Below are 14,415 nucleotides of genomic sequence, written 5' to 3'. Positions count from 1 at the left end.
TGTACCATGACAGAACTTGAGCCACGTTTCTTGAATCGGTTTCATCTTTTGAATGCACCTGGCCTCAGGTTTTAATCAACCTAAGCCTCATATCAGGGGGGCCCTCCCCCCGAGGCTAGACGACTCCCATCAGCCCCAGCCAGCGTGGCCAGCGATCAGGGATCAATATCAGCATTATTGGTAATATTTATGGCATTTATATAACCCTGCCTTTTCCTCCAAGTTGGCATACATAGCTCTCCCCCCCTCCGATCTCATTTAATTCCCACCACAACCCTGTGAAGTAGGTTAGGCTAAGAGGCAGCAACTGGCCCCGAGGCCACCCAGGGAGCTTCACGGCTGAGCAAGGATTCGAACCCTGGCCTCCGGGGTCCTCCTAGTACGACTCTCTAACCGCCACGCCACGCCAGCTGAGGATGATGGGAGTTGCGAGTCCGGCAACATCTGGAGGGCCACAGGTGGTCCATGCATGTTTGAAATCAGGAACCTCTAGGTGTCGGCGGACTCCAACTCCCATCAGCGCTCAGGGATGATGGGAGTCGGAGTCCGAAGCCACCCAGCCGCAGGTTCCTCGCCTCCGGCTACATTCGGCCCTCAGCAGCTCGGCCTTTTATCAGGAACTCACCCCGGCTTCCCTTCCGGACCCATGGATTGCCTCGCTGTCGGTTAAATAATCACCCCCAACATCCTCCTCCTCTCTGGGTCTGACTAATCCGGTGAAGTCACAAGGCTTCCGCGTTACCATGGCAACTACCCAAGCCACCCTTGACAGTTGACGGTGGTGATGCCACAGAGTGACTCAGCCGTGGTTTTTTGCAGCAAACTACGCTCAAGCTCAGTATTAGTCAGGGCGCAACTGTCTGCGTTGCATACATGCAAATTTACGGCCATGTGCACACAAATACTGTAGAGAATTATTTGTGGCCCTGTAGATAGGTCTTTTCAAAAGTAAGTGCCGCTGAGTTCAACAGGGCATACTCCTAAGTGAGGCCACCATACAGCTGGGATAGCTCCGTCGGTGGAGCATGAGACTCTTAATCTCAGGGTCGCGGGTTCGAGTCCCACGTCAGGCCAAAAAAAAAAAAAAAATCCCTGCATTGCAGGAGGTTGAAGAAGAAGAAGAAGAAGAGTTTGGATTTGATATCCCGCTTTATCACTACCCGAAGGTGTCTCAAAGCGGCTAACATTCTCCTTTCCCTTCCTCCCCCACAACAAACACTCTGTGAGGTGAGTGGGGCTGAGAGACTTCAGAGAAGTGTGACTAGCCCAAGGTCACCCAGCAGCTGCATGTGGAGGAGAGGAGACTCGAACCCGGTTCACCAGATTACAAGTCTACCGCTCTTAACCACTACACCACACTGGCTCTCCACTGGTTGGGCTATAGATGACCCTTGTGGTGCCTTCTACCTCTATAATTCTATGATTTAAAGCACTCTTTAAATCAATTGTAAACAGTCATGGCTTCCCCCTAGGAATTCTGGGAGCTGTAGTTTGTGACACGTGCTGAGAGATATAAGGAGGACCCTATTCCCTCCAATCCCAGAGCTACAATTCCCCGAGTTCTCTGTGAAGAGATTTATTGTTAAACTACTCTGAGAACTATAGCGCCACGAGGGGACAATTTTCAACACCCTTGACAAACTACAGTTCCCATAATTCTTTGAGGCGTAAGCCCAAACTGCTTAAAGTGGTATCACTGTGCTTTAAATATACAGTGCGGATGTGGCCTAAATTGGGAAGGGATTGCAAGCCTTAATCTGTTTTCTTGCTGCGTAGGAAGATTCCTCATTGCTGTCCTGACGGCTTATATAATTGTTGGCTGCCGAGCTTGACCAAGAAACCGATACCTCGCTATTACACACACAGCCAGTGTCCTGCTTGGCCATGAAGCTGTAAAACCTCTCCGGTTCCTTCTTGAGTAAGCAATTCGCAGACTCTGGATTAAAATACGGCACAATCTGTGCCCAGGGTCCAATTTTTCAAACCTGACTCGCAACATCACCGAATCCTGTCCCCTCTAAATGGCAAAGACCACCGAATCCTCGTCAGGCAGGTTTCAGTGTTAACCACCTCTCTCCCACAAACGCCAGTGCAAGGCCAGACATACCGGTTGCAATTTCGCAAGAGCATTTTTTGCTAGCCCAAAAACGGAGAGCGAGCGAGGTCCCAACCAAAGAAGAATGGCAACGAAAAATGATGGAATACGCGCAGCTTGCAGGTTTGACATACAGGATAAGAGAACAAGAACGACGCACGTTTAAAGAAGACTGGAAAAATGTTTACTGAATATATGGGTGAAAATTGTGTACATTTAAAAACGCCGCAGCATTTAGATAAATTCAACAGTGTAAATAAGTTTTGATGGATGTAACAATGGAATGGAATGGAATTTTGATGGATGTAACAATGGAATGGAATGGAATGGAATGGAATGGATGTAACAATGGAATGGAAGGACAGATCCTGAAGTTGAGGCTCCAGTACTTTGGCCACCTCATGAGAAGAGAAGACTCCCTGGAAAAGACCCTGATGTTGGGAAAGATTGAGGGCACAAGGAGAAGGGGACAACAGAGGATGAGATGGTTGGACAGTGTTCTCGAAGCGACTGGCATGAGTTTGGCCAAACTGCGGGAGGCAGTGAAGGATAGGCATGCCTGGCGTGCTCTGGTCCATGGGGTCACGAAGAGTCGGACACGACTGAACGACTGAACAACAACAACAAACAAACAATGGAATACTGAATGGATTCGTTCATGTAAAATATGCAGGGGTGTGTGGTACGCAAAATGAACCACGGAAAGAGAAGAAGGGAAGTCATTGGTTTAAGGTTGTCTAAATGAATTACTTTGAAATGTAAATTAGAAAAATTTAATAAAAATTACACACACACACACACACACACACACACACATATACAGGTGAAACTCGAAAAATTAGAATATCGTGGAAAGGTTCATTTCTTTCAGTAATTCAACTTAAAAGGTGAAACTATTATATGAGATAGACTCATGACATGCAAAGCGAGATATGTCAAGCCTTTATTTGATATAATTGTGATGATTATGGCGTACAGCTGATGAGAAACCCAAATTAACAAATTCAACTTGGGGGTTTTCATCAGCTGTGCGCCATAATAATCACAATTATAACAAGCAAAGGCTTGACATATCTCGCTTTGCACGTCATGAGTCTATCTCATATATTAAACTCCAGTAGCTAATGAAAACAAATTGCTTACATAAATGGACTTTTCCACGATACTCTAATTTTTCGAGTTTCACCTGTATATATGAAGAGTCATTCTGGATCAGGCCAAAGGCCCATCAAGCCCAGCATCCAGTAACCACAGCAGCCAAACAGATGCCTACGGGAAGCCTTAATGCTGGATCCAAGCACAACAGCATTTTTTCAACTTGTGATTCTAGTTTCATGTCTCCTGTTTCCTTCTTTTTCTTCATTTTAAAGCTTGATTCTGAAACATTGCTTCAAACTTCATTCTCAAGAGCCGCATAAGAACACATGATTTGAAAAGGAATTATTTCACAGAATTGTAGAGTTGGAAGGGACCCCGTGGGTCATCTAGTCCAACCCCCTGCAATGCAGCAATCAGGACAGTTGGCCATCCCACCTCTGCTTAAAAACCTCCAAGTAAGGAGAGGCCACCACCTTCCAAGGGAGTCAAACAGCTCTTAGCACGAGAAAGTACGGTACTTCCTGATGTTCAGTCGGAATCTCCTTTCTTGTAACTTGAATTCATCGATTTGGGTACTACCCTCCAGAGCAGGAGTACTTCTGGTGTATTTCTCTAGAAGCTGCAGGATCCCTAAGGATTGCAACGAACATCATGTGTACACAGGGGCATAGCAAGGGGGGCGTCGCCCCAGGTTCCATAATGGAGGGGGTGACAAATTATCAAGGAACAATTACTGCCCTACTAGGGCGGTTCATAAAAAAAACTTTTTCTTTTAAATGCCTGCTCCAAAGGTCTTATCTTACTCTACTAGGGATTATATAGCTATATATGAAATTTCATGCATATCGGTTAATATCTTGACCCTCCTCCACCAAAATAGCTGTTCACTTGGCTGTTTTCCTATATCGTGAAGGCTGAAATTTCAGTTCAGAGAACACTTTACTGTTCCCAACCCTAACCCTGCGGAAAGCCATCTAATTAGACTTTAATTTGATTTTGACATTTTTTTTAGGAGGTAATTTAATTATTGTTTGATTTTATACCAATGTTATGTATCTGATGTTAGCCACCCTGAGCCAGACTTCGGCCGGGGCGGGCGGGATATAAATAAAAGTTTATTATTATTATTACTTGTTATTATTGGCTCATGGTTTGCATAACTCCATACCCTCCAACATTTCTCCGATGACAATATGAACATCCTAAGGGAAAGTGTGACATTCCATGATCAAATCAGAAACCGGGACAGCTTCTGGATCAGGACTGTCCCTGGAAAATAAGGCCACTGGCCTGATCCAGAAGGTTATTGTTCCTTTCTTATGCATCTGTTAACAGCACAAGCATGTTGCAAGGCCTGCAAAATCAAAACAAAACAGCTAGTCCTGAACCCGTTTTTCTAGGAAACCACCCTGAGCGTATTTATGAAAAATATTTGCTGCATGCCAAGCCTTTCCACCCAAACAAAAAAACCTCCAACCAGTTATAGTTACTCGAATCCCTTCCTTGGATGTTCTGCAATGTTGTGTAATTGTTTGAGCTTGAAGCGGGGGTGGCAGGGGGTGACACGCTTGAAAAATATGTTTGCTCTCGCTCTCGGTGAAACGCCGAGCAGAAAAACACCGGGGAGTGGACTCAGGGGCTACTTGTTTATCGGGCTTGCCTGTTCCCCAGGCTTCTTGGAAACTGCTGCTGCATGGAGATAGCATGTGAACAGGGCCGGCGGCAACAATGCGCAGAGCATGCCTCTTTCACATGCCCAAGCCTTGCTGCGGGAGCTCAGTTACAGAAAGTTCAGGAGGTGCAGAGAGAGGAAGACGTAGACTTCCTGCTCCTGGACACGTGGAAGGAGCGTGCACAACCACCCGGGCTGCTGAGATAGCAGTCGTGCCCGCAGTGCTCTCCAATAAGCTCAGCTGTTCGTACCTCCCTAGCGAAAGGGGCTGTACTCTCTCTCTTCCTCCTCCTCCTCCAACGAAGGCAGTAGGGAGAATGTTCCCAGGGATAGGATGCCAGCCTCCTCTGCCACGGCCCTGCCAAATGCAAAAATAGATACACTCACGCAGAAACACATACACACGCATATAAACACACACCTCCTCCTTTCTCAAAGGTATCTGCAGTTTCATAAACACATTTCTGGCAAGGGAACTGTTGTTGAAGCCAAAGGTTTCTTAGAAGCAGAACACCCTGCTCCAAATCCCAGGAATAATAAGTATTTGCTTTCTTGCATCGATATCCCAGACCCTCCAAGTGTTTTCTATTTTCCAGGGAAAGTCCTGGATTTACAGCCTCCCCGTTTCTGATTTGATCTCCACTTTTCCATAGGACGTTCCTATTTTCATAGGAGAAATGTTGGAGGGGATGATACTCCCACCTTCTCATCAAAGCAGCCCCCCCCCCAATTTAAAAAGTAACTATTCTGCGTTTCGAGCGCAGAATCCATAAGACAGGCAACGGAAGCCCACAAGAACGGCAACTCGATTTGCGGGTACCACTAATTGTTTAGGACTACCGCATCGCCTTTTCGTTACGCATTTTAGACCTATGGAAATAAACAGGTATAAGGAACGAAGCAGGTCCACAGAGCAGAGGACACACACGTGAAACAGCTGCATTATCGGGTCAAAATTTATTCATTTAAAGTTTATTAAATTTGTATACTGCCCTTACGCCAGGAGGAGATGCCAGAAACCAAACAATAAAATTGAAACGCATTCAAAACATCTAAAAACAGAAAGAACAATCCCGCACTCTCGCAGCTAATAAATTTCAAGAACGGTATCTTTCGGTCAACAGATGCCTGGACCAAGCAGGATAAAAAGAAAAAAGTCTTGCTGAATGCTAACAACAGAGGAGACAGACACACCTCACAAAGGAGGGCATCCCACAAACAGGGACAAAGAGAGGACGAGCAAATGGGGCATTTGGGACAGGGGATTCGGAAAACTTAGAACCGGGGCCCTGCTTTTAACAGAGCAATTGCAAAATTCCAGTGCTGGAGCCCAGAACTTGCTTGCTGCTCTGAAGGAGGCTGGAAGGTGTGTGAGAGAGAAAGCTGCTGGGTTTCGAACTGTGAGCAGGTCATCAGGCACAACCTGCCTGTGTGAAATGGATCTAAGCTGCTCCGGCCGGAGCTGGCCCAATACATTTTGCCGCCCGAGGCGGAACAACAACATGGTGCTCTCCCTCCCCAAGTCAAGGCGCACAAGGCTTAAGTCCGGCCAAGTCGTTTCAGCAACTGAGACTCCCTGGGAATCAATATATATATATACACAGTAACAATACAGCAAGTAACTAATGATTTGATGCCCTTTTGGCACCCAGCCTAGGGCAGCCTAATGGCAGGGCCAGCCCCTGATGCAGATTGAGAAACAGCTCCTCAAGACCTGGAGCACAGATGCTCCATGTGCGCTGCTGTGATTTTCCACTTTGCATGTTTATTTCCAGGAGCCACCTCCAGCTTTCACTCTAAATAAAACACAGTCTTACTGGTTTCCAGGCAGCATATGTACAGTGGGCAGTTTGGGGAGGAATGGTTAGGATCAGACTAGTCAGTGCTATCCAGAATGCGGCAGCTAGACTGGTGACTGGGAGCGGCCGCCGAGACCACGTAACACCGGTCCTGAAAGACCTACATTGGCTCCCAGTACGTTTCCGAGCACAATTCAATGTGTTGGTGCTGACCTTTAAAGCCCTAAACGGCCTCGGCCCAGTATACCTGAAGGAGCATCTCCAGCCCTGTTGTTCAGCCCGGACACTGAGGTCCAGCTCCGAGGGCCTTCTGGCAGTGCCCTCACTGCGAGAAGTGAGGTTACGGGGAACCAAGCGGGGGGCCTTCTCGGTAGTGGCGCCTGTTAGGATATTCTACAGACCGAGCTGCAAAAGCAGCAGCGAGGCTGGTATGACTTGTGTTTTTCCCATGAGAAAGACAGCTGTTTTGTCTTCCTCTCAACCATGTGATGTTACTGTATATCTTTACTTTCGCTTTCAGTTCTGGCTCAAGAGAGAGATGCTAGATGCGTTATGCACAGCTCTGACTTACTGAGCTGGCAAGCAGAGACAAACTCTGCATCTTATCTACAATAAAGTAGTTTTAGCCTTAATGGCTTGTGTGTGTTGTTCTCCACACTGGGGAACAATCGCATATCAGTGTGCCACTGGACTCGAGTAGCCAGGAGTGCACCCAGGCTTTGTCCCTGCCTGGGGGGTCAGTCTCACAACTTGCCCCAGCAGGACGTTTGCTAACAGTGCCTGCCCTGTGGAACACCCTCCCATCAGATGTCAAGGAAATAAACAACTATCTGACTTTTAGAAGATATCTGAAGGCAGCCCTGTTTAGGGAATTTTTAATGTTTGATGTTTTATCGTGTTTTTAATATTCTGTTGGGAGCTGCCCAGAGTGGCTGGGGGAAACCCAGCCAGATGGATGGGGGTATAAATAATATATTATTATTATTATTATTATTATTATTATTATTATTATTATGCATGAAGGAGCGTCAGCAAGGGTGTAATCAGAAAGAGACAGTACACTTTAATTGGGGTGGACAGCACTCTGCAAAACGTTGACAATCAGGAGCAAATCACTTTATATGTTTCTGCTGAAATTGCATGTGAACACGCGAGTGACTGAGTGAGTCTCTTCAGGAACAAGGCACATGGGAAGCTACACCAGTTTGCTCTTAAAGCAGTGTGATCTTCCCGTCAACGTGACTGGATCCTTTCCAGAAACGGGAAATCCAGGCACCCTGAGTCATCAGATACATGGCTAGATTTAGATAAAAGCAAGTTCCATTAATAGCTGGCAATTGCACTCAAAAGGTGGAAGACAAGGGGAAAGAAAAAGAGAATTAGCTTCTTTAGTGCACATTATCTAAGGGAAGAAGCTCTCCAAAGTCAAGGGAGAGCAGGGCTCTTTTGGTCCTGAATGGGGAACCTTTGACCCTCCAGGTTTTGCTGAACTACAACTCCCATCAGCCCACCAGGCATGGTTCATCTGAAGAAATTAAGTTTTCAGTCATGGTTCAGCAATGTCTGGAGGGTCGGAGGTTCCCCATGTATGCTCTAGCTCTTGGGAGCTAAGTGGTGGCTGGAATTGGTAGGGTGGAAAGCTGGGAGGCCAGCAGTAGGTTGGGGTAGAGCTGAAGACAGGCAGGGTTAACCCTCCTCCATTAAATTGGCCGCAAGTTGGTAAACGGCGTTTCCATGCGCTGCTCTGGTTCCAGTGTTCCATTGCGCCAGAAGCGGCTTAGTCCTGCTGGCCACATGACCCGGAAAAACTGCAGACAAACGCCGGCTCCCTCGGCCAGTAAAGCGAGATGAGCGGTGCAACCCCAGAGTCGTCTGCGACTGGACTTAACGGTCAGGGGTCCTTTCCCTTTCCCTTTAAGTTGGCAGGCAGGGGAAGCCTGGCTGGAGGCAGGACAAGGATGAATCACAGAATCATAGAACTGTAATGTTGGAAGGGTCCCCGGGGGTCATCTAGTCCAACCCCCTGCCATGCAAAATTCTCCACTAAAGCACTTGACTATCGGCCACGTGTGACCAAGTAAAGATGCCTGGGTGTCCCACATCTCCACCCTCTGGAGGTGCTTCCCAGGGGATCCTTGGATCTTGACTGTTTTCACACACTAGAGCCAGTGTGGTGTAGTGGTTAAGAGCGGTAGTCTCGTAATCTGGGGAACCGGGTTCGCGTGTCCGCTCCTCCACATGCAGCTGGTGGGTGACCTTGGGCTAGTCACACTTCTCTGAAGTCTCTCAGCCCCACTCACCTCACAGAGTGTTTGTTGTGGGGGAGGAAGGGAAAGGAGAATGTTAGCCGCTTTGAGACTCCTTCGGGTAGTGATAAAGCGGGATATCAAATCCAAACTCTTCTAATACCTATCCGTTATATTTTAACTGCACAATTGGAATGAATTTCTGGAACCAAATTGCTTTCTCTGTGCAGCCTGAGCGGGAGCAGTGGGAGACGTTATGATTATTTCTTGTCGCTTGTCTTCGCTTACCCCTTCCCACTGGCTGCCCTGCTCACAGTTGTGAAGATTTTTCTTATGTTATGAATGGTCCATGTGTGTCACCATTGAGAAAAAGAGGCCAGTTTATCTGTGGACTGTCCCTGGATCAAGTGACTTTTCTTCTTGGCGTTCTCAGAGCTTTTAACCTAGCTCAAGGTTGTCATCTGAACTAGCCAGATGTTTAACTAAGCATCAATCACAGTCAGTCCATCATTTGAAAAATAAGACTTTTAGAGCCGCCTTGCCCCAAAATGGCAAATAAACATTCAGTTTTGGCGACTGCAACCTTGGTTTAAGCAGCCATTTGGCGCCTCACGTATAGATCTGAGTTTTATAACACTGCGTCTGAGAGTCCGCACACTACAGTGGTACCCCGTGTTACGCACGCGATCTGTTCCGGATCATGCTACGTAACATGGGCGTGCTTAACACGAATGCCCCCCCCAAAGAAAAAACCCAGAAGTAGCACGATTTGAGCACTTCTGCACATGCGCGAAGTGCACAGAAGCGTTCTGTGCATCCGGGGCTTGCGCATGGGTCGCACGGGCTCCGGAAACACTTCTGGATTGCGGGTGTTCTTAACTCGAACGTCTGCAACCCGGGGTGTGCGCACTGTAAATGTTACACACACAGGCCCCACACAAACAGCTGGTTTTGTTGTCTAAAGTGGGGCAGGTGTGCCAGGTGGCTGTCTGTCCTTCAGCTTCAGTTACAGGTAAGTAGCCGTGTTGGTCTGCCGTAGTCAAAACAAAATAAAATAAAAAAATTCCTTCCAGTAGCACCTTAGAGACCAATTAAGTTTGTTCTTGGTATGAGCTTTCGTTCTGAAGAAGTGTGCATGCACACGAAAGCTCATACCAAGAACAAACTTAGATGGTCTCTAAGGTGCTACTGGAAGGAATTTTTTTTATTTTATTTTGTTTTGTCCTTCAGCTTGTTTTAGATGCTACCTGGATTCGTCTCGCAGAACTGACTGACTGGTTCTGAACCCTCTGGAAACATGCTGGGCGTTTGCCGTTCTTCTGAGCTCCTTCTTCCTTCAGAGTCATTTTGTAGTTTATCTATAAATGTCAAGCCTTCCTTAGCATCTGAAATCAGAATCATTTTCTGCTCACATGACTCTGGGAGCTTTGTGGAGAATACTGTCTGTTTTCTGTCTTGTTTTTGGTAGCTCTTGAGTTATGCAGGTTATATTTCTGCTTTGTCATCTAGGTTATTAGGGTTGTATTTCTGCTTTGTCCTTGAGGCAAAGTCTGACAATTATTCCTCACCATGCCCCTCTTGTGAAAGCTGTTTCCCCCCTCTTGTGTTATATCCCATCCTCAGTGCCTCAGCCAAAAACAGCACAATCCTAACCATGTCTACTCAGAAGTAAGTCCTATTGAAGTCAATGGAACTTAAGGTAAAGTTAAAGGTACCCCTGACCATCAGGTCCAGTCGTGTCCGACTCTGGGGTTGTGGCGCTCATCTCGCTCTATAGGCTGAGGGAGCCGGCGTTTGTCCGCAGACAGCTTCTGGGTCATGTGGCCAGCATGACTAAGCCGCTTCTGGCGAACCAGAGCAGGGCACGGAAACGCCATTTACCTTCCCGCTGGAGCGGTCCCTATTTATCTACAGGTACTTGCACTTTGATGTGCTTTCGAACTGCTAGGCTGGCAGGAGCTGGGACCGAGCAATGGGAGCTCACCCCGTGGCAGGGATTCGAACCGCCGACCTTCTGATCAGCAAGCCCTAGACTCTGTGGTTTAACCCACAGGGCTACCTGGAACTTACTTCCAGGTAAATTTGGGTTCAGATTCCAGCCTAAGAACGAACCCCAAAGTATCAGCAGTTTTGTTTAGCAAAATAAGTATTTTCAAGTCAGACCTCTTAAATATTTTTTCAGTTCCGAGTCCAAAAACCTTAATGATTTGCACTTCCATTAATGTTGGCAAGATTCTGGGTTTTTTTCTCACTTAAGAATAAGGTTTAAAATTTTAAATTGTTTTCCTCAGGGCCTTACACACAATTTCTGAAGGGCTTTCCTTCCAGCCCAATAATTTCACCTCCGCTTTCTCCTTATGAATTTTGAAGCAGTGTTCTTATCACAAATCAAATAGTCAAAATACATTCCTATCAAGTATGGTAATCAGTTTCCTCTGTTCTCTGTGTTGGTTAATCACGGTTATTGTTCTATGACCTTCAGCTATACGGACAATGATCCAACAAACAATTCTTGCTTGTACTGCATGACATGTACTTCTTGTCTTCAGGTAACATGTTTCCCCCCAAAAAAATTATACCATCAAAGGGAATTCAAGTTCCCCTTTTCCCAACACAAGCGATATGGAAGCTCACGTCACAGACACACACAAAAACTTTCCTAATTCCAGCTACGTAAACAAAACACACTGTTCTTTTCCCAGAGGAAATTCTGGTTGCGGAAAAATACATTCCACCAAAGGTGATTCCACATTCCCCACGTCGAATTGCACACAGAAACAGGCCTCCGGGTATTCCTCGGGTATTCCTCTAATCTCATCTCATGCACAAGCCTCGGGCGCAGTTTGCAATCGCACTTGGGAGTCATCACCGAAGCATGCATGCGCCAAAGCCAGATTTTATATGAGGTCCCCACCCAGTTTGAAATGGAGAGGTTGGGTGGGGAGTTGGTTGGGTAACAGCAGGTGAAGGCCGACTTAGAATTGGTGGGACGGTACCTCGTTTGCCCTTATAGACCAGCTTCCATGACAGCAGTGAGCCAGCAGTAAATCACACCGAGCAATTTGGAGTTAACTCTTTATTAGCAAAAACAGGATCTGCACAGGGGTGTCAGGCCTGATGAGCACAGCAACACATCTCTGGCAGGTCTTGCCCCCATGAAGCAGTTGCTGAGACTGAAGCTCCCTGCCTCGCCACAGCTGCCCAAGTCTCCTCCTCTCCAGGGTTGCCCCCCAAGCAATCTGAGACTGCATCCACATTAAGCTAACTTCTCCTCCACCCTTTTCAGCCCTCTCTTGGTTCTGGGAGACGAGCGGGCAGGAGAGCTTATCACAGCAGGAGAGGGAGACTCCAGCCAAACTCATTTCTGCCTCTTGGCCTCATCTCCTGCTTCAGCTTCTGCCTCCGATTCTGGATTTCCATCTGCCCCAGCTTCTTCTTGCTCACTAAACCCTGTCCCCTCCTCTTCCCAGTCTTCTCCCTCTGACCACTCTTCATTGTTCCACCACTACTGCCTGGGCTCTGAGCCTTCTTCCTTTGGGGGTTCCCCGGCTGGTTCCTCCCCCCATTCCTCTGTGTTCAACAAGTCCATGACATTCCACCAGCGGCTACATACTGGATTGGAACATTTTAGAATAGTCTTAATTGGATGTCCGGATTGCAGTATAAGTGATGGCCCCAAGAGCGGTTTGCAACCTGTTCTTGGCTACAAGGACTCAATGGGATACCGTGTGCCCCCACCCCACCCGAGAGCAATAGTTTCTCATGTATGCTTCAGAAGCCACACGGAAAATTGGCCAGTAGATCACGCGCCAGAGGCTAAAACCCTCTTGAGCTTCTGAAACGGAGCAAATTCATTTGGGGAAATGCTTCAGCAAAAGAAACACCAGCCGATCACATCCTGCACAGCCAGTAGAGGGATTCTCATGACACGTCCTTCAATGTGCATCGCAGCTACTTGCCCCACCCACCCACATGCATGTGCCCTGAGCCGCTTCAGATGTCATGAGGGCAATAGGGCACAAGGTAGGGGGGGTGCAGTCCTATCATCATCAAATTTATTATCTAATTTATCAGCCACCCTACACCCGTAGGTCCCAGGTCAGGTCGCAACAACATAAATCCAGAATGAAAATCAGGATGTGCTACACCCACTGTACCAAATCATCTCTCTCTCTCTAAAAAAAGGAAAAACCTTCATTGACGGCAAGCAGCCATTACAAGCACAGAAAATCAGCAGTCAAGCAGGATAATCCTTGTTACAGGTAGGTAGCCGTGTTGGTCTGCCATAGTCAAAACAAAATTAAAAAAATTAAAAAATTCCTTCCAGTAGCACCTTAGAGACCAACCAAGTTTGTTCTTGGTATGAGCTTTCATGTGCATGCATGCACGCACATGAAAGCTCATACCAAGAACAAACTTAGTTGGTCTCTAGGGTGCTACTGGATGGAATTTTTAAATTTTGTTTAGGGATAATCCTTATTCAACAAAGACCTAGCTTTCCATGGGGTGACAAACCTCCACTTTAGACTGCACCACTTCATAGAATCAAACTAACAGAACTATTGTTTTAGCTGTATTAATTTTTTATATTATGGTTAATTTTGCCTCCATAACTTTATTATCTTTTTTCTTTTCTTTTTTGGCAAGAAGCTTTAAGTTGTTCCCCCCCCCCCCCGAATCACAGAGCACACACGTTTTATTAAACAGATGATGAAAAATGCATTCGAAACTCCACATTTCAGGGAGGGAAGGTATACTCTGGACAGATCCCTGAGGTCCTAATTTTCTACGTGCAGGGAATCCTCCCCGCAACGGGGCACCATGCAAGTCACGAGGCACACTCGCCTTTCCGTACCTGGAGGAGCCTAACGTGGTGCAGCCCAGGTGCAGATTAACCACCTGGGCGAAAATCCAAGCCGTTGACCTGAGTGTCAAGGTACGAACTGCACCTGATCCGGGGTGAGAAAAGCCAAGCGGAGCCAAGTTTAGCACCTTGACTCTTGCTCTGAGTGCTGCAAGGCAAAACCGAAAGCGACCAAGCCCACCCGTCACCTCCTCGGAGGCCTGGACCGGGAAGCTCCGCCTTGAGAGAGGAGGAACAACACCCCAAAGAGCTTACCTTTCCGGAAGGGCATCGCTGCAGGTGATGCTTAAGCCCCCCTCTTGCAGAAAGTTAGGCGCGGGCAAAGCAGCTGGTTCTCCTACTGCAGGGAGAAGCTTGTCCCGGGGCTTCCAGCTCTCTCTGCCTCTCTCCCTCGGTGCCTGGAAATTGGTGCAATGGGAAGGAAACGGACAAATTTGGTCAATTCCTCTCGGCAGCGTCACCGCCTTCGATTTGCAAAAGGAGGAAGCCGGCTTGCAGGATGCAGCCCGCAGAGCGCCGCTTAACCCTTCGCCTCCCAGCCCTGCAGTTTTGCTGGGATGCAAAGCTGGCTCTGAGCTCGCAGATGCAGCAGATTCAGGCGTCAGCCGTGGGCTCAGAAAACATTTGCAAAGGGAGCGAGG

General features: G+C 47.4%; 1 protein-coding gene across 1 annotated transcript in view; it reads right to left on the bottom strand.

Moving 5' to 3' along the window:
• Positions 1–14,128, bottom strand: part of PFKFB3 (6-phosphofructo-2-kinase/fructose-2,6-biphosphatase 3) — a 69,139-nt gene extending 55,011 nt beyond the window's left edge. The window contains exon 1 of the mRNA XM_033162212.1: positions 14,030–14,128. Coding sequence (XP_033018103.1) covers positions 14,030–14,045 — 16 coding nt within the window. The 5' untranslated portion in view covers positions 14,046–14,128. The remainder of the gene's footprint in view (positions 1–14,029) is intronic.
• Positions 14,129–14,415: the final 287 nt, after the last annotated feature.

Source organism: Lacerta agilis, chromosome 10 (assembly GCF_009819535.1).
Source record: "Lacerta agilis isolate rLacAgi1 chromosome 10, rLacAgi1.pri, whole genome shotgun sequence".
Taxonomy (NCBI): Eukaryota; Metazoa; Chordata; class Lepidosauria; order Squamata; family Lacertidae; genus Lacerta; species Lacerta agilis.
Note: the sequence above shows the minus strand (reverse complement) of the source record. Positions and strands in the feature narration are given on the sequence as shown.